The sequence below is a fragment of the Diadema antillarum genome, unplaced genomic scaffold (genome assembly GCF_040938485.1).
Source record: "Diadema antillarum isolate AM-2024a unplaced genomic scaffold, OU_Dant_1.0 seq00001091_RagTag, whole genome shotgun sequence".
Classification (NCBI taxonomy): domain Eukaryota; kingdom Metazoa; phylum Echinodermata; class Echinoidea; order Diadematoida; family Diadematidae; genus Diadema; species Diadema antillarum.
The window spans coordinates 118,735-144,038 of record NW_027271910.1 but is presented as its reverse complement, the minus strand read 5'-3'; the positions used below and the strand labels follow the sequence as shown (position 1 = coordinate 144,038).

Below are 25,304 nucleotides of genomic sequence, written 5' to 3'. Positions count from 1 at the left end.
AAACAAAATTAGTATATCATGGGTGTATGTGTGAATGAATCAGGAGGATGTACATACATAAAAAGTGTATGTGACTGCCAGAGACGTACTGAGTACTCTTCTCATGGCGGACCATATGCCCATTATACATGTAGGGCCTACACTTCACAAAAATCAAATTGCTGCCCTGTGGGACATACAGTATAACACTGGACATGGGCACTTGCTATACAACATACCTACAATGTACAACCCAGGACAACTTCCACACATTTTCATACCACTTTTCATTTCATGCACAGAATGATGACCTTTTCCTCAGCTGTGCACTAGTATCAGTACTACAATGTATGCATGCTTTAACAGGTGTCTAACTGAAATAGTCTATGATTAATGACATAATTTATGTGGTCTTTCCCCCTGGGTTTTCCTAGCAAACACACACACACACACACACACACACACACACACACACACACACACACACACACACACCTTGTACTCACATGAAAAAAAAATCCACTCTACAATGTACACTCAAATAAACTTTATCAATTATGGTAAAATCAAACTTACACAAGAGTGCAAACAATCTTACACCCCCATAAATATAAATAAAATAAAAATAGGCAAACAACAGTTTGCTTTTTCTCATGACTTTAATTTTATGTAATTTGATCTTTATACTTTCTGTGTTCTATCTGTTTGTGGTGACTTTTTACTTCCAAATCACCTTGTAAACCCTGTGTGCTTTGAGTGCTGAAGACCCCATAGTTTTGTACACCTGTACATACTGTCCATAGTCCCTTGCACAGAAAGGGTTTGAAAGACAAGGACTGAAGGAGAAAAGTTCCCTAAAAACATGGCTCTTTCAGGCGCTGCAATGTGTGGCTGCATCCAATGTTCAAAAATGTTTCCATTTATTGGTGACCCTGAGCCCTAGGCTTGAATTAAGTTGTAGGCTCCCTACTATTGGGTGTAATCTTTCCATCCAGCATGGGCAGCACTGAAACTTGACCTTTGACATTTGACTGCATGGTCCATAACATTTCCTAGAGAATATTTATCTGATAACACATGTGAAGTACAAAGTTTTAAGAAAATACTTTAATATGGCACTGTATACTTTGTAAATATGGGGGAAATGGCACAATTTTAAGAATTTGACCTTGACCTTTGCCCTTGACCTTTGCCCTCAAGCATGTGCACCCTATACACAACTCTGTCCACACTACTGTAAAACGAGGAATGTTTGCGTGCATTTTAATTTTGCAAATTTCGCGAGAGGCGAGATTCGCAAAATTAAAATGCACACGAAAGTTCTTGTCTACACTATAATGCATTGCATGTGAGAGGCAACTCGCGAAAATTTCATGCCGCATAAAAAGCTGTCGGCTCCAATTCGCGAAAATTTCATGCCGCGAAAATATTGTGTGTTACAGTATATGGCAAGTTTCACTAGGACACCTCAAACTTTTTTTAAGTTATTAAAGTATTAAACAGACATACACAGAAGGAAAAGTGAACTGACAACCCAAAAACATAGGCCCCATGCATCCGGCGATAATTTGTGGCGGAGACATAAAATACAAAGTAATATGCTCTCAAACCCCTTTTGGTAGGGTCTTGCTATAAAGTTGCTGAATTCACAAGGAAATTTGTGAAAGAATACTGTATAACAAATGCAAGTGACAGCACTAGATGTGTGGGAAGTGCACGTCTAGAGAGGAAGTTCTGAAAGCTAGCATCGACACCAGTGGAAACCTGTGACTCATGAACTGTGATGCCTATTTGCAAACCTCTTAACAAAACACAAAACACAAAATCAGGTTCCTTTTCAATCACTCGGTTTCACAGATTTGAAGGACGGCTTGAAGTAATTTCTCTGTGTTGTGGTTTTGATATTCAACTATGTTTAATCCAACAAACTTCAGTTTAGGTAAATTATCAATCTGTACAACGCCCTGACATCACGTCCTTGATGCTACAATGTGCTTCCAGTACTTACACTCAAGCTTCAGGGGAATCTTGTTACAATGAGAAGCTAAAAACGGTGATGATCTGGATTTAATACTTTGTTACATCAGGCTCCAAAAACAAAGATGCTGGAGTTGGATTCATGAGCAAATTAAATCACCTTGCTACAACACTGTGAGGGTGTTGTCAATATCCATCTTCTTCTATGGCAAAGTTCTACTGTACAATGTTAGCTTGGCAATCACTACTTACAATGTAGTATCAGCTGTGTGCATTAGTCCATGCTTTTTATACACATATCAAGAGTGCTTAGTTTGAGTGCTGAATTACAAACACGATTGCAATTACGATTCGAATCATCGTTCGTTCACACGAGAGGAAGGCAACACAATTTTTTTTTTAATTTCAAAGCAAGGAGGGAAGGTTTGGCTTCTGTCCAAGTTCCCATCAATCACTCTTGAGCATTCTTTCTGCAAGAGTTGTTGCAAGGTCATCGTCATCTCTGCCCTAAAACACGAGTTCAATTACATTCACACAGATGTTTTGTTGCTTAATTCTGGTGAAACATGATTGCAAAAACACCTCCGAACCATCATTTGAAACATTGTAATTACGATTCAAATCATGTAATCACCCTCCGCGATCTCAGTTTGCATTCACACAGCAAGAATGCTTAAATTGAAATGCGATTCTATAGTGATGTGTCAATCCAATCATGTTTGAAATTAAACACTCTCAGGATGTGTGAATGCTAGGGCAGTTGTTTCCATCAGAGACTGCCATTATCACTGTTTTTGCTGGTCCCCTTTGTATAGTGGTTCTAGTGAAATGGAATATGGGATGATATCAAAAAGCACAAGCACAAGAAAATAATCTCTCAGCTACACAATGTCAACATCAGTGCCACTTGTAATGAACACAGGATTCTGCATTAATTTGGATATTTCAAAATGATGTCTCTGTGTTGAGCTCAGAAAACTCATCTAATAGGGTACACGTGTACAATGTACTCATAAAGCTATCACATTTGTACTCTTAATACATGTACATGACCTCCTTAGATCATAACTATATATAAATACAAAATTTTGTGAAACCTTTGCTTTCAAAATTTCAAATGGCTTCTCTGACCTTTATGAAGGATTTTGGAGCAACAAATTCTGTAACAAAGGCTGAACAGCTCACTGTGGGATTAACTGTAAAACCAGAAACACAGCATTATCAAAACTTTTGTGGATTGAAAGCTGACAACCTTTTTCGTATCATTAAACTTTTGTGAAATGCAAAGTACTGCCATTCAATGACAATGGCAAACAGTAACTCAAAATTCAATGGATAAAATAGCATATACATGTACTGTACATTTTAGATGTGAATCAAGATAATTAAGTCAGATGTGTAAACAACTTTGAGCTGTTACAAGATGTAAAATAATTGATAGTAAGTATACTGTAATTTGTATTGTACATTGTAAGTTCCATTAACATGGTTACAAATTGTTTTATAAAAGTGCACTAAAATTCTTTCAAGTCTAAAATGCACTACATAAAAACTTGCCTTTATTATTATTAATGCATTATGCAGACAAAACGTTTTTGCCAGCATTTTACTTTTGCGAATCTTGGTTCCTCACAAACTTTGTGAAAGTCTCGTGAACGTAAAAATTTCTGGTTTTACAAATTACAGTAAGTAGCAGAGAAGCAAACAGACTTAAGCCCACACTCCTTTGTAACATGGCATAAAACAGATCTATAACCCATATTCCTTGCTTTCACCTTCTTTCACACAAAGCAGGTTTAGCTTCAGTAAAATTGAGGACCACATTGCTTTGGGACCTGGCAACTGAAGCGATTGCTACAAAGATCGGGCTCTCATTCTGTCATGCGTGTACTATGTACTACTTGTACAATGTAACTCTCCATCAGTGGTAGTACCTCTGGCTTGAATCCAAACCTCCCACTCAAGGACAGATAGCTATCAGGACAAAGGATGAGCAAAAGCACAGTATGCTCTATGGCTTTAAAAAGGCCCAACATAAAGACAAAATTCTTCGCATTCATAGGAACCCACTTGCGGCCTTGCTGTTTACAGCGCAGAATTAACCACAAAATTAGACATGTTTTGAATGAATTTAGAGATAAATTAAAAAAAAAAGACCCTCCAAATTCAAATTAAATCCAACAAAAATTAATTTCAAAAAAGGAATAACATTACCAATGTTTACAAGCATATCATTTTGCATGCCTTTGGTACAATGTATCTGAGCTACAGTATATTGTAGTAAACTTGGTCATATGACTGTAAAACAGCATTGTGCAGAATTCTCTCTCTCTCTCTTTTTTTTATATTAAAGAACAGACTAAAATCTGGCATTTTTCCATCTGTGGACAAGGAATTTTTGATTTTGCAAAAAATCATTCCTCTTAATATAGCTTGATCAAGGCCCATAGGGGAAAAATCTTCAAGGTTAAGTACACTATGTAGGACCTACAATTGTACATGTTACATCAGTGTCCCTTTGCACAATACAAGTGGATAGTGTAAAACAAGAAATGTTTGCATGCATTTTAATTTCGCGAATTTTGCAAGCCCTGACATTCGCAAAATCAAAATGCACACGAAAGTTCTTGCCTGCAAAACTGTAGATACAATATGCATTAGATGACAGTTGCAATTTGCGAAAATTTCATGCTGCGAGAAAGGCCATTGGCTCCAATTAGGGAAACGTTCATGCCACGAATACATTGTATTACAGTATGGTATGCAAATCCATACTGACTGAAAACCACTTGCAGTACAGAAGGGGATTTCCACTTTCATTGTGACTTTTCTTTTGCTTTGATCAAACGTGATAAGTAATGCTATGAGTACATAAGGTACACTCTGTCAAAAAGTACAGTACAACGAAGGGAGAAGTTTCATGACACTTCGGCCTACAAATGTATACATTGTATCTTTGACAGCAAAACCATGAACGATGCAGGAATACCAACACACAGATTCGTTCTGTAGACCCTGCCGGTACACCTTAACTATATACGGCCCGTATTCATGAAAATCTGTAAAGTTTTATTTTGTTTTGCTTTGTTTTGTTTTTTCCTAAGTGGTCCCGTGGGATGACTATAGATCATACAGTGCAACAGGGCATGACTACAGATATCTGTCCAGAGTCTATTAAATTGTTGTTGCCCTGGAATCAGCAATAGGCAAAATACAACAGTGATGGACTTTATGATTTTACAATCACAGCATATTCACAAAACATCAGAAAGCATTCACATTATACAACACATTTTGTTTGTCCAATGTCTGACCATTTAAATTACACTGTATAACGTGCAGACCAAAGTGTACAAAGTACTGCATCAACATTTCAGTCAAAGCTTATACAAACTGTACAAGAAAGTTTTTCAAATGACTTTCAACTCATTATAAACTAATTCAAAGTTAAGTAACTAATTGTTACAAAGAAAAAATTATAACAAAACAATGTTTCTAAACTCTAGAGCAGAATGATATGCCTAACATTCATCTTATTTTTAAGTAGTTTTACACATCAATAATTGCAAAAAAAAAGCACTACCTGCATACACTTTTTGATACATTTGAGCATAATTTATAGGCCTGTGTACCAGTACACATGTACATATGCTTAAATATGAAAAAATAGATACCAAGAATATACTTCAGTAAAGTGTCCCTTTGCTTTATATTCGTGAATTTTCTTCTTCTTTGCTCATATCAGTACAGGCCACCATGGGGTGTATTCATATATTGTCATGGTACGTGTATGACTATCATGCTATTATTAAACAGAACTTAACAAAATGCAATCAAAATTTTGCACTTTGATGTCAGAGAAGATTGCTGAAGAGCATCAGATAAGACTGTTCAATAGCAAAGTTTTCTTAAAAAATAATGTTTCTACATGTAAGTGACTGATCAACTTGCAACTTTGTCACTTTTATTGCCTTTTTACAATCTCTGCCAAGAACATGAAAGCTCCTAGAGGATCTTGTAGTCTCCTGTACAGACTTGTGATTTGATTGATCTAATAGTTGGGAAACCAAATCATTCATATCACATGGAAAATCAGAGTTTCACACATAATTTCTTGCTGCAATAGTGAACAGTTTATCTACAAAGCTGCCGTTTGGCACAAGTCTACAAAGGTTTGTACTAAGATACAAAGGAGTAACAACTGAGCGACTTGGATTAGGGAGAAGGTATCTCTTTGGCCCACAGGTACCTGTACAATGGACATGAACCATGTACTTTTTGTTTGGTACAACACCCACGAGACTGGTAGCAATAGCTGGAAAGTGAAATAAGGTCATTGTCAGTTGAATGCTCTTTCAGACAGGGGTGGCAGGCTTCCTGTCCTAATCATCACATTATAAGCTTCTTGGGGGGCGACTAATCCATTGTATACAGGCAGCCTCAGTACTTGTCATTGTGTGACAAACAGCACACTCACTTTTAATACTCTATTCTCTCTTGTGCTATTCACTGGGATGTATAGTGACTACCCCCAAAACCTTGATGTTCATACAATATGTATTCAAAGATGTGGTACTTTCACTTCCTTTCCAAAGTCACTATCAAAGGCACTGGTGACAAATTCTTTGCTTGAAGAATATCCTTCCTGCAACTTGAATAGGCACGAGTCATCCCTGTGAGATTTTACAATGCATTTTAGATTGAGGGTCTATAGAGTGGGGTGAAAGATTGATACTTCCTACAAGAGAGTGCACATACTGCAATCATAGTTCAGAAATACATGAATCATATATATATATATGATTCATGTATTTCTGAACTATGATTGCATACAATGTACATCCTACAATTGTATCAATTGTAGGATGTACATTGTACATGCAAACCATACTGTAGGCCTACGCTTAAATGGTGTACACGTACAATGTACATATAGAATGCAAATTTGAAAAGTAAGCATTACAAGCCTTTAAAACAGGCACAGTGCAAAAGACAAAAGATGAAATTCCAACAAGTGAGTAAAAATGTCGTGTCTTCAAAACCTGGATTTCTAAGTGCATTCATACAGTACAATGATGCTGTGTCTCAAAGAGGCAGTTTGAGTTTTCTTCAAATGAAAAATGGCCAATCTGTTTTTGAACATTGAAAAACATGCAGGTGTCATACACTGTAATGTATATGGGAAATTCCTCTTGTATTGAAAATATGTGCTATACATGGTAGATCAGAAGTTTCCTTGTAAATGTGAGCATACAACATATTTATGAACAATGGTGTGACACTGTCAAATGATGAGATAACAACATGGCCAAAGCACTTTGAAAAAGTACAGTATGAAGATAGTCAAAAGTTGACATACCAATGTTGTACATGTATTGGTGTTTGATGGGACCATCAGTATCAAAGTACATTAGAAGTAAATTTGTATTCTATATTCTATTACTTCAACTCATTTTCCACTGGTCATTTCATTCTGCCTCCTAAATGTTCTATCAACTTTTTATCTTTGTTTTTGTTTTTTGCTTTGAGATAACACTCCTTTTTTTACAGTGACAGAAGAGTTGAGAAAATATGCACATCATTGCATCCAATTCCATTTTTGCACCAGAAAATACATTCGTATCTCAGTACTTGCACACAAAAACTTTTCATTTTATTTGTTCACCTACATTTGTACATCATAAGATTAGCGCAAGTTCTTTTAATGCTTTGTGCTTCAGGCGTGATTTTAATTTATTTCAGAAGCATAATTTCACTCTTTATTCAGGTCAATTTCTTTAAAAGAAGAAAAACAAGCAAACAAAGTGACGAATGTTGCATTAAAATTTGAATCAAATGCAGCAAGTGTAGAATAGTGATTCAAAGTTCCCTACTGTATGTCAATGTACATTGTACCTTTACAGTTTTCGAGCAACAAATCTATATTCACTGCTAATACCAAATATAATGCAGTATAAAAAAAGGCAATAAAATGCCTCAACAGTCCACAGCATTGGTTTCTACAAATACATACTCTATCATACCAAGTATTGAATGGTGCAAGTTAGGATGAAACTTTCCTTTTATTTTGAGCATTAAAAAAAAGTTCTTTTACAATAGCTAAGGTCTTGAATTGCACACGCAATTTTCAAGGCATTGGCACCGCCACCTCATCTAGTTTGTACATGTACATCCCATATGCAGCTGTGGCTCATATCTTAATACTGTTCTACAGTATCTAATTCTAATGAACCTACGCTACGTAAACACCATTGATTAAACGCCATGTTCTGTTTATCTGATTTTGACTCTTTCTCTGAAGACCAACTTGGACATAGTGTGGAATTGCATTTCGATGCACTATTCTCTTAAATCTGAATTAATCTTTTGATCATGTAATGTAAATGTAATCTGAACTTTGGAGAGGCATTAAAGCTGGATGATATAAGTGTAACAACATATTACTGGTGCCCACCAGTATGATGTCATGGTTTAAAAGTATGATCACCCACCCACTCGCACCACTGACGGAGTTATGCACTGCCTCCCTGGTAAAGGCATCCCAGGGGTGGAGTGGATAGTGGGGAGGAGTATGATGGGGAAAAGAGCTAGAGAGAGACTCAACTACATTTTGAAGCTGATTTTATTCTTTGGAAATAATCCTTACATCGTGAGGTATAGATTTGTTTTGAAATAATTCATGATTATAACGAGATCTAAGATTGTTACTATTATTATCCATGGCCAGAGAAAGGCTAACTTGTGCTACACTCAACTGAATACATATTCTTGCACCGATGAGTCACTGAATAAAATAAATAATTCTAAATGCATCCCTGGACCAATGAAATTGCTCAATTTGCTGTACAGGTGTCAAGGATACAAAATGTACATGTAGTTCCGAGGAGCTGCTGAAAGGGATTATTACTTCAAGGTTCAAGTGCAAAACATACACGTCTTGACATGCATGAGCTTTAAATAGACAACAGTGTTGATTAGTACCCATATGATTTTTGCTGTTTACCACAGACTGGTAGCAAAATCTGATAATATTCAATGGAGTAGGTGGTAGAGAAATTCAGACAGATATGTCAAAAGGCTCTATTGCTATGTTTCATGGCTCATGATTGCGAGTGGCCTGACTAGTCTCACTTACTGACACTCTGCTTGATCCTCTTGCAATCACTACAGCCAGAGGGCCTTTGACAAAGACTATCAGTACAGCATGTATAGTAAAACTGAGTACCGGTACTGTATAAGCTGTTATTAATTACAGTTGGACCGCGAATTTAACAACATGCGAAAATGTCACCATACACTAGGGTAGTAGTGCGCTTATGAAGGCCTCCGTGTCAATTCGCGAAAACAACATCTCGCGAAAATGTCCGTGACCTTCTCACGCGCAAAAATAACAGCGTATACAGTATTATAGTTTAAAAGGATGATATAGGACTGGTTGAGATAAGGATTCAGCTTTCAACTTTTTGTGAGATTTATACTAAGAAACCACTTTATGGAATGTTAAAGAGCATGTTCATCAAAGGGATTCAAAGTTCATTTGATTAAAAAAGGTTCTGAAATGGCTGAGATTAGAAACAAAGTAAAATGATAAATTTTTAAATAAAAGGTGGGTCCCACATTTTATTAGGATGGCTCTTGTTTGGATATCTCAGCCATTTCAAAACCAATTAACATCAAATAAATTTTGAATTCCTCTTAGTAGAATTATATTTGCGTTCATGAGAGGTTTCTCATTATCTCAAAAAATCATCATTAAAAAAAAAAAACACATTGGAAACAATGCTTTAGGCCTAACTGCGACAGGGGAATGAAAGGGAGACATCCTGTTTGCACATTCTGTTATTTCTCTCTCTCTCTCTCTCTCTCTCTCTCTTTTTTGGGGGGGAAGGGGGGGGGGGGTTAAAATAAAATCTGCATTGAGCAGAGCGACTACAAACCTTTTTTTTTTTCCAAGCATTGTTAACTTTCCTGACAAGCAAACAAATGACTATCATTTCAGCAATTAAAAGATACTTTGCAGTCACTTCATCAGACGAAACAAGGGAAAAGGTGCTTCGTCAATGTTGTGATGCATGTGGGTGACCTTACCCATACAATGCACATATGCATCTACACTTAACAAATTTAATATAATTTGTCCAATTTCACGTCAATTCTCGAATTAATCTCAGTCTATCACACATTGATGCCATTACTGTGTTGTGGTTGATGACAACTTACATGTATCTTACTCTAAGTTAATTACACTTGTACAGATCATGTTTCTTCATTAAAACAAAAATCTTACTGTAATTCACAGATCTGTACATTAACTTCATTTATATAAACATGGCTATCAATTAAAAGTTAGCAATCTGCCCCCCCCCCCTCAAAAAAAGAAAGAATTAGGAATAAAACTAAGAATTACACATTCAGATGTATTTGAGACAGAGTGAACGATAAAAATTTACATCACCTTATTCACAGTATGAAGATATTCAGAACAAAGGTTGAAATGTATTGTTTTCGCAAGACATTTCATCTTTTATAGACTCAAACAGTTCCATGTAGACCAGTCTATAGACTATAGATAATCATACTAGATACATGTAGATGTCTACGTCTACTTCACAAAAACCAAAGAACTGAATCTTACCGTTCTCTGCACTTTGATGCTCAAATGTCCTTCATAATATTTGTAGTTTTGCCAATAGGCTAATCTCTGTTCCACTGCTGAAGGTGAAGCCATTTTGAGCTACCCACGTACCCACTCAAATTATGGTAATCCCAACATCAAATATATCATCCAAGCTGAGTACACAGTCTACAGATCGAGCAGAGATATGAAGAAACGCTGCAGGGGCAAGTCCAGAAGTATATCTCCCTTGTTTGACAAGAAAATCCCTTTCTGTCGATGGGTACTGACCGTCGAGTAAAACGAGTGAACACACATGCGATCGCTGAAGGTGCAAGCCCAGAGACACTGCAGTAGTGGACACAAACGGACTACCGTACCTCACCGCCACAGGTAGTTTCCCTTTTCGCTCCCCATTGGTAGGCGTATTGTTCGAGCGATAGATCGCTAAACTTTCAATGAGAAAGGCTTGTACCAAGTTAGTAGGGGAAAAAAAGAGGTCAAAACAAAAAGGAATGTAATCACGTTTCCACACCAAAGAGGGGATTACAGTCTAATGGTAACAGCTACAAACCGTATTCTACCACGAAGCGCAGGCCACCATCTTCACACACAACTTACACAAAATCCCTACAAATCCAGATAAAAGACCATTCCGCTGCTGGTAATAAACACCACCACTATCCAGCTACTACACAATCATCTGCACGGAACATCGGGCCTACTACTTGCGGCACAAGTTTCTGGCGAGCTCCTTCATTCAATCCAAGTGACCAAGTCCTTATCCAAGATACTCCCCAAACAATAAATCCCACCAACGGCGTGTCTAGAGTTTCTAGGCCATCCAAGGTTTCCAAGGTTTCCGATTCCACCGTTATTCACGATTTTCTCCTGGAATCTTTCGCCATATAATCGTGAAAAAGTACGAGCAATGTCAGTGAGATCTCCGAATGCGCATTGCAGAGGATTGACATGTCGCGAAGTGTCGCCCTTCAACGTTGTTCGTGTTTCGCATCACAAACTTTCCACGTATCACGTCACAACCACTGATATCCGCGTTTGTACAGGCATTGTACAATTAATTGACCACCACCACCACCTGTCAGCTGATTTTTTTTCTCGACCTCGCTAAATTTTGCTCCAATTCAAGAACAGAGACCCGCCGACTTACAATCCATGTACGGTCCTTCTGTGCGGTGGCGGGCGTTTAGCGTAGGGGCCGATGAGGTCCAGTCGAATTAGTAGCGGGGAGATTCGAGAAAGAAGGAAGTGCATTTTCCCTAATGCCAATATATAATAAGCGGAGAATGCATGCATGTTTACGTTTGCGAATGTTGGGTTCACAAACTTGAGTGTATACCGCATCGAGCATATGGGAGTGCTAGCCGTGTGAACCAGTAACTTTTTAAAAACTTTTGGATGCTAAAACTAATCGTGCTAAATTCCAATTTAACTGCCCGTGTCTACTACTCAGTATATTGTATCCACATAGCACGGACCTGTTTAAATATAAGGGTTTCTATTTTAGTATAGGTGAAACTTCTTGACTTTTTCGAATCATTATTTGATTATAGTCTGTAGTTCCTATATCAGCCAATAAAGAACAAAAACAAAAAACAAAAAACAACTGAGAATATGACATACTGCCGCACAGTTTTCTCGATTTGATTGGTTCATTTTGTCGTTGTTGTCTGCATGACAGGACATGTAATTGCCCGAGGTACATGGTATTGCACCATTAGGCCTTATTAACAAATAGGGACAGAACTGTGATAATGATCAAAATCACAACAATAAAACATTTATATAGGGCCTAGAATCTACAATGTGTATAGATATGAAACTTGCCTTAAAACCACCCCAAATAAAGAGAGCAAATTAAATGTAACTCTGATATATCTTGGTATGAGAACATGCATTTACTTGTATTAGCTAAAAATAACAATTTTTTTTTCTTAATTTCATATATTACACAATTATATACATGAAAAATTGTGAGAGTATGACATCGTCAACTCGCTCATTTGAGTATTCAGAAGGACTGGGCAAGAAATGTTCCCGAAAAAAAGTGAAATTTCAAAAGTACAGTATGCCTATTATCTTTCATTTTTTTACCGTTCTGTATAGCGAATATTTTTCTCTTTATCTTAAGTAACTGTTTATTTATTTGGGGGGTTAGATTTCCTTTGTAGAGGGATGATAGTTTTGGTTGACATGGCCGGCTTCACATTCCCACTTTTTCTTCTTTTTTTTTTTTGGTGAGATAAGAACCCTCTTATGGAATATGAAAGAACATCATATTACTAAAGGAATTCAAGGTTCAAATTCATGAAATTCTTCGGTCGAGATGCTTTCAGTTGCAACTGATTGACAAATTGCCCTGCATCGACGTAAATAAGCACTGAATTGATCAGTGTTTAGTAGTAGCCATGATTAAAAAACCATGGGCGTACTATCTATGTACGCCCATGATTTTTTAATCATGGCTACTACTAAACACTGATCAATTCAGTGCTTATTTACGTCGATGCAGGGCAATTTGTCAATCATTTGCGGTAGGTGTTTTCACATCAGCCCGATGTTTCGAAATAGCGCGCTATTTTCTGACTTGGGAAATTAACCCGATCACGAAATAGCGCGCTATTTGATAATGTGAACACAAATTAGCGCGCTAATTGATCGAGAAAATTTCTTGAGTCCAACTCGGGAAATTTCCGAAATAGCAGGATAATGCGAACTAGCGCGCTATTTGATAATGTTCGGGCTGATGGGAATAGGTAATGAAATAGCGCGCTAGTTTGCGATCGCGAAAAATATCTCGAGCTTGGATTTTTATCGGGCTGATGTGAAAACGCCTAATGAAAGCATCTCGATGGAAGAATTTCATGAATTTCAATATTACGCAGTACCCGCTGCATGATTAGGATTAGAGCCAACGCTAACCTTGCTGTCGGGCGAAAGCTCGGTGGTCTAGTGGAGATGACGCCTGTCTGGTGATCAGGAGGTCGTGGGTTCGAATCCCGCTCGAGTATGTACGCCCATGATTTTTTAATCATGGCTACTACTAAACACTGATCAATATTCAGTGCTTATTTACGTCGATACAGGGCAATTTATCAATCAGTTGCAATGAATTCAAGGTTTATTTGATGAAAACTGGCTTTGAAATAGGAGATATCCAAAACAAAGCATTCCTAATAATCGATGGCACCCATCTTTTATTAGATCGCGATGTTTTACTTTGTTTTTGATATCTCAGCCATTTCAAAAATGATTTTCATCAAATAAACTTTGAATTCCTCTTATAGAATAAAATGGTTTCTAAGACAGAATCTCGCAAAAAGTTAAAAGCTGAATCAATAACTTTCATCTCAAGCAATAATTATATACCATGATCTCTTTTTCAAGAAGCATACTGAAGTTGATCGCAATAACATAATGCAAATTTGGAGAAAGGGGGTAGTAATGTGTAAACTAGTTTTTAAATGATTGATTTTCAAAAATGTGATTTCAAGTTTTTACGAACCAACGGGAGTGTTGTATGAAGATGATGACGATAATCGTCTTTCGTAATCTCTTAGCTGCCTGGAGAATGGTAACCGTTGCAACCAATGCAGTGTTTCGGTAAGATCGTGTTTACTTTAAAAATCAATGATTCATTTATTTTACAGTCTTTATAGATTTGATAATAAGTCCGAACAGCTCAGGAGTCGACTTGAATGCAGTTTGGCATTTTCACATGTCCGGAACATGAAACAGTTGTAATAATGCGGAGAATCAAAAGACAAAAGATGGCGCTCAACCAGATTTAGAATCAGAGCGTGTCAGAGGCCGGACGATTCGAGGAGAATGGCAACGCTCTTCAAAATCCAGACTCTTCTGTCGCACATGATACACAGACATAATGACAGATTTCCCCGACTATATTTTTGCAAGGGAAAAAATGGTGGGGATGGGTTCAGTTGCAGAATGCAATAAACGTCAATTCAAAGTTGATTAATAACAGGTTCCGTATACTATAATACCTCGGCAACGGGAAATGACGAGTTGTGTCGCAGAATTCGTGAAATGCCAAATCGGAAACAATCACTGACAGGGTCCCCCTCCCCCTCCAAGAAAAAAAAAGATAGCTCATAGGCAAGGTAAGAAGATTAATAATGAGTTGCGTGTAGCACAATGAAAATAAAAAGAAATCACAAACAAAACAAAACAATACAAAAACTAATACCTCAAATAGAAAAAAAAATCGAGCTACTATATTGATACATGATGCAGTGATTGGGGTTATGTTTGCAGACCTCTTTCGGGGTTGCCTGATTATTATATAATTCTACATCCCTCCACACAAACACGCGCGCGCGCGCACACACACACATACACACACTCACACACACACACACACACACCACCACCACCACCACCACCACCACCGCATACACATACACCCAGAAATGAAAAAGGAATGAAGACGTGTAATAAGAATGATAAGAAAGACAACAAGTTTGTTAACAGATTTTATTCTAAATCTTTCATGGGAATTCGAGAATACAAGATTCTCATCTGCTCGTTTCTCATAATTGTAGATATACAAGTCTTCAGTTTTTACCGTCTAAGCCCAGCAACCAAGCAAGGAAGAGAGCATCTCCACTCCCATCACACGAGGGATTTTTTTCATGATATTAGAATCGAAATTCAACAATCTGATGCACAATTTAGGATAGGAAGGGTGCTTTTCAGAAACTTTTCAATCAAAAAAAAAGAAGAAGTAATAATCATTTAAGTAGCAAAAAAATAAAAACAAAAACAGACCAAGTAATTTCTTGTTTGAAGGGCCCCATGATAGTTGTTGCGATTTCTCATTTATTCGATGTTCGCATTAAAAAAGTCTACAATATTTATAAACATAATGATACTCAAGGAGCATATGAGTTGACTATCTAAATCGATCGTGTTATAGTGTCGTCTCTTGTTCTTCATGTGCGTCTTCACTGTTGCGATGATGGGTGCCAAGCCAGTCTTTGATGAGGGTGTACCGAGAGTGTGGAGGTGGAGGGTTTATCAGGGGTAGATGTACCTTTTTCATCCACTGTAGGGACATGTTGCATTTTATACTGCAGTAAAGTTCCACGATTTGGTGCACATTTTTTGTTGGAATATTGGAAAAAATAACCAATCGCAATAGAAATGAGAGGGGAAAAAATTAGGGAAATTTATAAGCGAATGGTTAAACCATAATGTCTACTCCCAATATATATCATATTTTGTTCCACGTTTGCGTCTTAGTATAAGTAATTCCCAAATTCAAAGAAAAAGAAGAGTTTAGAAATTTCGGGGGGGGGGGGGGAACGGCAGCCGACATCCAGATTTTTACCAAAGTTACTCTTATATTGACGCGCGGTGCAGTACTTTCTGGTCAACTTCTTGACTGACTACCGTAGGCCTAGATCTGCATGTCATGTACGTACAAAAGTTTGGGTTGGGTGGTTTGCTATAAAAGATTTGCTTACTGTCTCACCACGCCAAGAGTACTATGCGCATGCACTCATTCCAAAAAGTTAGGGGTCATCCTTTCAAGAAGCACCCGCCAATTCCCGTTCACCCTGCGGCTCCCATTTATTGCGTTGACCGTAATAATGGTTGGGAGATTCGGCGAAAGTCCGTGACTGTAGAAGTTGCTTTTCGAATTATCATCCTTCGTATGATAATCAAAAAAAAAAAAAAAAAAAAAGGCCAAAGAAGAATCGGTGTTTGTTTGTTTTCTGAATATAGGTTCTAAACATAACATTGATAAAACTTATTTCATTTCATAAATCAATGAAAAAGAAAAAAAAACAGTCATGTCACGCAGTGGAAAGAGGAGTGCCGATCTGGGAGGCGTTTCATCAACGTGTTCGTCGGAGGTTTTCACCGACAAATTTGCTATCAGCCAATCAGACGCAAGGATTTCAGTAGCTTTTAACAGTTGTCAGTGTAAATCACTGACAAAAAGTTTCATGAAACGGTCCCCAGGTGTCCAACAATATTCATCGTCATGACCGTCACTAACCAGCTATGGTCGTGTATATAGGGCCTATATCATGACGCATCACCTAAAATCGATGGAATTCTCTCAGTTAAGTTTCAGTTTGTTTATTTTCACAAACATTTACGTATAAGTTAGCAATTACACATGTCACCACGTACGTCATGGGAACATTACAAAGTGCATATATCCGTCACTATTTGTTAGATTGAACATTTCTAATTACATAGATGTTGTGAAGGGATTTGCCGCTCAAGCGCACTTTGTTGAACAACGCCCAAAAGAATAGATGAGATGATTTGATAAAATGAGATGAGTAGATAAGTGAAAGTGATGTATTTCAGAAGGTAGGGCTGGGACAGGATGAGAAAAATCAAGTGGGAAGTGGGGAAGTAGGCACCATACAGAAAAAAAAGGACTTTTACTATGTTTAGGTTTATATAAGGAAAAAAGCATTTGAGATTTAGTTCATTGGCAGTATATGTTAGATGTGATGTTATGGATTTGGTGTTGTTAATCGTTGTTATTTTTACTCAGAAAGTTAAAGTAGAGTTTTTGGAGAAGAAGTTAAGAAGGTGTAAAGTGAATTAATGGTAATGGAGTAAAAGAAAGGTATAAGAAAAGCAGGGGAAGGTAGAGAGAGAGAGAGAGGGAGAGAGCTGAGAAAAGTTTTACGAGAATGATTTATATAAAACGTAAAGAAAATGAAAATAATAGAATGAGATGAAGTTGTATTATTTTAATAATAAAGGTATGTTTTGAAATTAAATATATGTATTGCATATCTTAATTCGTTTGTGTATAAATGTATCTTTGGTCGATTTGCTTGTGAGTATACGTAATTGTAACTGAGTGTGTTTTTTTTTTTACAATGTTATGATGTATTTACATGTTTTTCTGTATTGTCCTTTACGTCTTTGCCTTGTGCCTCCTGTTCAATCCAGGAGACAACCTAGGCCTTTCATGTATACATTGTTTATGGATATAATAAAGAATGCTGAACAACAACAAGCGCTAACCACAAAATAAGCGAGAATGGCACCAGTTTAATAGGGTTGGGGCTCTCGACTCCTCGCTTGTCAGTTTCTGTTCGTGTCTGTCATAAGCTCGTCTTTCACCTCGTCTGTCACTTATCAATTGACTAAATGCAATGTTTTATAGGCCTATTTAATAGGCCTATTGCAGATTGAATCTGTTTGAGAGTGTGAAGGGTAGATATATACTGTACGATAGGTCGCTATGCTAGCTGGTAATGATGTGTTGTGAACTTGTGATATGTCTGGAAATGGTTGGAATCCCCTGTGACGTGTCCGTCTGTCTGTTTACGTGCGTGTGAACACATCTCACATAGGCAATGAGACCCAGTCCGTCTCTCGCGCAAATGTATGCACGTAACGTCTGAATGGTCTATTGACATTATGTACCGGCTGTAAGCATAATGCTGCAATGGCGTCTGTCCGTACAAGCTGTCGGTCCGTCTCGCACTATCGTCATAGCAAGTTTCCGCAAAACTTTCATTCAAATTCCCTCAAATTTGATGGGAACGAATGACTGTCATCTTGTGCAATCTACAGCGTGGTGATTACGAGGTATTTCGAGGGCTCTGAGGATCTGCATGTCGGAGAAAACAAATGATCTTTCGGTTTTCTTCATGCCAACCGTTTTGGAAGACATACTCTTGTCCCGACCGACCCGCTTCACACGCACACAACATACGTACGTACGTACGAAGCACAGACAGCATTGGCAGGCTCGACTTCAGACCACCAACACATACGCAGCGGTCGTACTGTGAGTGTGTTCCACAATCTATGGGGGTAAGCTACTGGCTCGGCAGTCCACGAGATCGCTCTATCTGTCGTGTGTGTTTGCATTGTGCATCAGCTGATTGGTGTGCTACCTAGTCTTCGTTTCCGGACGCTACTTGTCGCTGATTCAAATACATAAAGATAAAAATAATGGTGAAAATGCAGTGTGTAGCTAGACAATTTAATCTTAAAAAATCTGGGCTTAACTGCAGAATACCCCGCACAAAATATATACTACCTCGTTGTTCCAAAATCTATATATGTTTCTTAGAATGATATACATAATAATCTGTCTTGCCCTATGAAGTGGAAAATGAGTTCAGTGTTTCCTAGTAGTAGAATTATAGATTGATCAAATGATATGCAAATAAATATAAATCGAATAGAGAAATATTGAGTAAGACTAGATCTAGAGTAAGACCATATTGAAATAGTGAAATTTTGAGTAATTAAGTATTTGCAAGACCATACTGAAATAGTGAAATATGTACATACTGAAATGGAGAATATACTGAAATAGAGAACCTAATTGCTTGACACTAGACTCTGTAAACTGATAATTGCTTCTCTAGCATAGCAACATTTGGGGACTTTATAGTGGAGCTTTGTTCAGTCATTGTGCCAAAAAAAAGTTCTTGATAAAAGAAATAGGGAGAACAGGTGTTTTTCACTTAGTGAAACGGATTATCACACTTTTTAAAACATGGGATACATTGTATGTAATTGTAGGTTTGTTAGGTACATGTAGGCCTACAAATCAAATGTAGGCCTACATTTGTAGGTCTGTAGGCAGGGGCGGATCCAGGAATTCCGAAAAGTGGGTGTGCCAAAAATATTTCTGGTTCCACTTCCAGGTTTCATTGGCTGACAAGCAAAACAAAAAAAACAAACAAACAACAAAACGCTTCAGCACGCAATTTTTCCGTTCCTCTTGCCACGTCCGGGATTCATCGGCTGGTCGACTACTGTAGCAAAAAAATAAATAAATAAATGCCGGTAAATAAAAATAAAAGACTTCAGCGCAATTTTCTGCTGCCATTACAATCGGCTGACAAAGATGGTTTTCTTCAAAAATTAAAGGGGGTGCCTGTGCCCCTTTCATTTTCTTTCTTTTTATTTCTTTTGTTTAAAAAATGGGGGGGGGGGGGGGCACGTGCCTGGGGTGCCCCCCTCTGGATCCGCTTATGGTAGGGCCAGGCTATAGTGTAAAAGGAAATTGAGTATCTGAATATAAGAACGACCCAAGTCCATGGAAGACCATTTCGAGTAAACTTCAAAAAACTTCATATCTTTTTTATTTGTCCAATAATCTATTTAACTGTGATGGGAAGGCAACATTGTTGATATACAAATTAGAACATATAGTATTATGACAATTAACATTTACCTACATGTACATTAATTGTGGAGAGGCCATTTTGTGTGATGGACTTGGGTCGTTCTTTGAATCATATAGGGCTCACACGGGTAAATAATTCCCCATAGAGACGTGTGTTAAAATTCAAATTTCAAAAAATTCTGTAAAATAGGTGGGAGAAATGAGGTGTTTCATCTTCACTAACCTGAATAAGTGAGATATTACCTTTCATCCATCAGATTCCCAGGGTGGGTTGTTCTGCTCTAATTCTGTCCAGGGGTCCGCAAAGCCAGACTACGAGTTCTTGTCACTCAAAAAATCACCTATTTTCCGTACACGTACCCAATGAAATATAGTCCCCTCAAATTCCATCAGAAAAGCTTTCATCTTCCAACCAAAATGCAGTTTGTAGAGGAATTCATACTCAATATCTACAGCTATTCAGTTTTTTGACAAACTACATCATTGATTTTTAATTAATTTTTTTCTTCATTTATTTTGGTATCTTTGGTACGAATTTGTGAAGGGGTCTGGGACAGTCCATTTTATTTACAGGTGTGAGCCCTATAGTGGAGGTCATATTTCTTATTTGAATTTTAAACATCATAAATGTGTTTTTTATGATATTTGCCCCTACATCATAATGAGAAATTACACATTCAAGGATTATAAAGCTTCTCAAAGGGACACTTTTGGAAAATCATGCCCTTCAGGGTTTTTTTTTAATAAATCTTGCAGTTTTGATCAGTTCTTCATAAGATGAATACATAAATCCAGGCAGTCATCCTTGATTATGGGGTGTCATCATCACATTATAGCCTACAAAGTACTTGATATGACTTTGTTTTGTCAAACAGACTAACTTTATGTATTTTGAGCTGTTTCAGTGGTAGCCAAAACAAAGAAATACATTAAGATAACACAGTCATTCAAAGCTGTGTGATACTGATGACTGACTGCTATGTACTCAGATCTAGTGACAAGAACATAATATTAAGAAAAAAATTGTAGCAAGGCAGAGTTGTGGGGGGAAGTAGAGGAGAGAGGTAGGGGGGGGGGGTAAGTAGAGGAGAGAGGTAGGGGGGGGGGGGGGTAAGGAGGAGAAGGGGGAGGGAGGAAGAGATCTGACACAATACAAGATTCACAATACAAAAAGTCATTCAAAGTTGTGTGATACTGATGACTGCTATTTACTAAGATCTAGTACCACAAGAACATAATATTAAGAAAAGAAATTGTAGCAAGATAGAGTTGGGGGGGGGGGGGGGGGAGTAGAGGAGAGAGGTAGAGAGAGGGGGGGGGGGGGGAAGGGAGGAGAAGGGGGAGGGAGGAAGAGATCTGACACAATACAAGATACACAATACAAAAAGTCATTCAAAGTTGTGTGATACTGATGACTGCTATTTACTAAGATCTAGTACCACAAGAACATAATATTAAGAAAAGAAATTGTAGCAAGATATAGAGTTGGGGGGGGGGGGGGGGTAGAGGAGAGAGGTAGAGAGAGAGAGAGAGAGAGAGAGGGGGGGGTAGGGAGGAGAAGGGGGAGGGAGGAAGAGATCTGACACAATACAAGATAGACAATACAAAAAGTCATTCAAAGTTGTGTGATACGGTACTGATGACTGCTATTTACTAAGATCTAGTACCACAAGAACATAATATTAAGAAAAGAAATTGTAGCAAGATAGAGTTGGGGGGGGGGGGGGGGAGTAGAGGAGAGAGGTAGAGGGAGGGGGGGGGGGGGAGTAGGGAGGAGAAGGGGGAGGGAGGAAGAGAGATCTGACACAATACAAGATCGACATAAACCAGCAGAGCTTGTATGGGATGAATACTTCCCATAGACTTGCATGTATTGCGTGCATTCTCTATAGGGCTCACACGGGTAAATAATTCCCCATAGAGACGTGTGTTAAAATTCAAATTTCAAAAAATTCTGTAAAATAGGTGGGAGAAATGAGGTGTTTCATCTTCACTAACCTGAATAAGTGAGATATTACCTTTCATCCATCAGATTCCCAGGGTGGGTTGTTCTGCTCTAATTCTGTCCAGGGGTCCGCAAAGCCAGACTACGAGTTCTTGTCACTCAAAAAATCACCTATTTTCCGTACACGTACCCAATGAAATATAGTCCCCTCAAATTCCATCAGAAAAGCTTTCATCTTCCAACCAAAATGCAGTTTGTAGAGGAATTCATACTCAATATCTACAGCTATTCAGTTTTTTTTGACAAACTACATCATTGATTTTTAATTATTTTTTTTCTTCATTTATTTTGGTATCTTTGGTACGAATTTGTGAAGGGGTCTGGGACAGTCCATTTTATTTACAGGTGTGAGCCCTATACATGATATTCTGCCATAGAGATGAGAGAAGGACGAGAGAGGGCGCTATAATATGAATGTAAGAATGACCCAAGTCCTTCTTTCTTACATTCATATAAGATTTAACTCATTCATTTCAGGCACTTCCGGGGGTAATTATAGGCTGTATCATTTATACACAAGATGAGTCCATGCATAAGCTACAATTTCCCATATCAAACTGAATTTGGCCAAAAATTGGACTTGGGTCGTTCTTATATTCAGGTCTTCAATTGCTTCAGGACCAAACATTCATAGTAGTAATTATATTAACATATTTTCCATACACTGTGTGGCAATAAAACTAATCATTTTGTCCGTCATTTACAGGCACATTAGTACTTTTTGGTCTCCAGTGTGGTAGCTAATTGATTTTCTGCCTTTTGATGGTACAAGATGTCATGATGATACAAACAATAATGATCATGCTTATAGGACGTAAATAGCAATTGAAGAATTTTGTATTTAAGTGGTGCAAATCAAAGGAACACACAAACCTAAACTTGTTCAAGACTCCAAATTATTATTGAAGTGATTAAATTCTTAGGAAGTTGTTGAAAGTCATGCCTATGAAATACCAACTTGATGTGTCTTCCTCATTTGAGTGTACAAAAATGAATAAGATACAAAACAAACGTAAGAAAGTTCTTCGTGTATCCTACAATGTACCTGTGGAGATAAAATTTATTACTTATCAAAGTTTCAAATCAGTTTATAAAGTTTTAAGTTTATTGTAGGCCTACACATGTATACCTACACCTGGCAGAAAATGATACAAAGCATAACATAAGATAAAGAAAGGCAAAAAATAATGGAGGAAAAATAAAGAATCTTCTATCAAATCCATATTTAAAAGACATAAGAGAAGGAGGAATGGTAACAAAGATGGTAGAGATTTGAAATGTTATTCCAAATAAAGAAAATTTGAAATAATATTTGGTTCTTGAATTTGTCTTTTGAATTCTTAAATTTCTTAATTAAAATAGAAATAAAGAAGTTCTGTCCATTCTATAACCTTTGCGGCTTACTCCCTATGTCATTTAAACATTGAGTTGACAGAAAATTCTCATGTTCCCCCAAGTTCAGTTTCCCCACTATCTTTTTGTTTGAGAATACAAAGAGAAACAAGGGAACGAAAACTTATTTAGGAACTGCTATTTCATTCCTGTCTCTCATTGCGGTTGATTAGTCTTTTGTTATCATTGTTATCTTTAAAGGACAAGTCCAAGGATGGAGAGAATGCAGCAATATTAGTAGAACACATCAATGAAAGTTTGAGGAAAATTGGACAATCCGTTCAAAAGTTACGAATATTTTAAGTATCTGCGCAGTCACTGCTGGAAGAGAAGACTACTACAGTGTATGATGTCACATGCGTACAACTACATAAGGAAAATAAAAAGAGAATTTCACAAAACTTTACTTTTTGAATGAAGTGCACATTTCTTTGACCTGCCACTGACGTACAGGTTTGTATGTTAAGGGTAATATTATTCCCCTGCCTTCTGAAAGAGAGAAGTCGAGTGTTCTTTTGTTATGCGAGAAAAATGGAAATATGTTGAATTTTCTTTATTCTTTCTTTATATCATTGTACTCATGTGACATCACAAGCTATAGTAGTCTTTTCATCCAGCCGTGACTGAGCAGAAACTTCAAAAATTCATAACTTTTGAACGGATTATCCGATTTATGTAAATGCTCAAACTCTCACTGATGTGTTCTACTAATATTGCTGCATTCACTCAACCCACATGTCTATGAAGGTGAAGTTGTCCTTTATTAGGGCTTTTGCATATTAATTTCAATATGTCAATTTCTGCAATTTTTTGTTTTTGCGCCTTGGAGGATAAAAACGAATGAGTTCACTCATGCTTGTAATTTCCCTTTGTGTAGATCTACAAAGTTGAAAGCCAATTCAATAACCTTTCAAATGGTATACGACACAATTATTTTCATCACAATCTTCTATGAAAAATATGAACTGGAAAAAGTGTTTACTTTTTTTTTTGATGAGTGTATATACATAGCATATTATGTTTATTTATTCACAAAGTTATTTATTCATTCATTTGTTTGTTTAGTTATTAAAATTCATCATTCCTTTATGGAGACACTTTCTTAACGTCTGATAAACCATGTGTACACTATTACTGTGCCATGCTGACATACATGTACAGCTGTCTAGAATGCACTGTACTCGTTCTATTTTACGTGATTACTGATATCAGCCAATTATAGAGGGTACACTGTAGAAGTGGATATTTTTGCACTTAAAGTAATTTTTCACACTTGGCCTGGTAAGATGAGTTACATGTGTTTATATTCCTCGAAATCAAGACAACTACTGGATCATATGGCAAGCAAAATTATTCACCTGCTTATTTTTCTTGAGCTACACGTAGTTTCTGGTTGCACAACAACACTACACAAATTTCCACTTTTACAGTAGGCCCTATCTGTAATTAAAGTTATTGAACACATGCATGTCTGTAAATGGAGTGCTGTGACTGTTTTTTTTTCTTCTTGTTTACAGGTGTAGGAGACTATGAGTTCTGTGAATCGTAACAGCCCACGCTTGAGGGATATTATGGCAGCATTCAATATTCCTGACCAGGAAGACTTAGCCACTCGTGGTTCTACAACCCCAATGTCGGAAGTGAACACTCCAGTGATATCCAATATGTCTATGATGCCACACTCTTCCGCTTCCACGCATTCAGCTCTAGCTGCATGTGTGCCTTCATCTTCACCAGTGACCTCCATTCCCATCTCATCTCACTCCGGATCACCAGTCCCAATTGTTCCTTCTCCAAGGTTGTCCTCGCCCTATGCGGCCTCTGTTCACCAACAGTCTCCGGCAGCTGCCTATGTGGCAGCTGGTACAGTGCCAACTCCGCACGCGAAGAATCCCCTCATCCAACAGTCAATACCGGCACCAGTAATGGCAGGGTCCTTCACACATTCCATGGCTGGGCCAAAGTCAGCATCAGCCCTGCCTTCCATTGCATCCCTTGCCCAGTCATCCATCCATCAACCACACCCACTGCCTCCGGCCATTAGCCAAAGCCATAGCCAGGCAGCGCAGCCACACCACACCCAAGGCCCCGCCCTGGCCCCACATGGATCTCTGGGACCACCAGTCTATAAGAATGGTCCCAGTGGGTATCAAGCCATTCAGTCTGAG

General features: G+C 37.7%; 1 protein-coding gene and 1 non-coding gene across 4 annotated transcripts in view; one reads left to right on the top strand and one right to left on the bottom strand.

The window, feature by feature from the left end:
• The window catches only part of LOC139743524 (uncharacterized), a 79,587-nt gene extending 67,756 nt beyond the window's left edge, over window positions 1-11,831 (bottom strand). For all 3 annotated transcript variants that reach the window (XM_071654002.1, XM_071654004.1, XM_071654003.1), the window contains exon 1: window positions 10,592-11,831. In XM_071654002.1, the coding sequence (XP_071510103.1) occupies window positions 10,592-10,684 (93 nt within the window). In that variant the 5' untranslated portion in view covers window positions 10,685-11,831. The remainder of the gene's footprint in view (window positions 1-10,591) is intronic.
• Window positions 11,832-13,529: 1,698 nt separating this feature from the next.
• Window positions 13,530-13,602, top strand: Trnat-ggu (transfer RNA threonine (anticodon GGU)). The gene has a single exon. It is a non-coding gene; the product is annotated as a tRNA-Thr (tRNA).
• The last annotated feature ends 11,702 nt before the right edge of the window (window positions 13,603-25,304 follow it).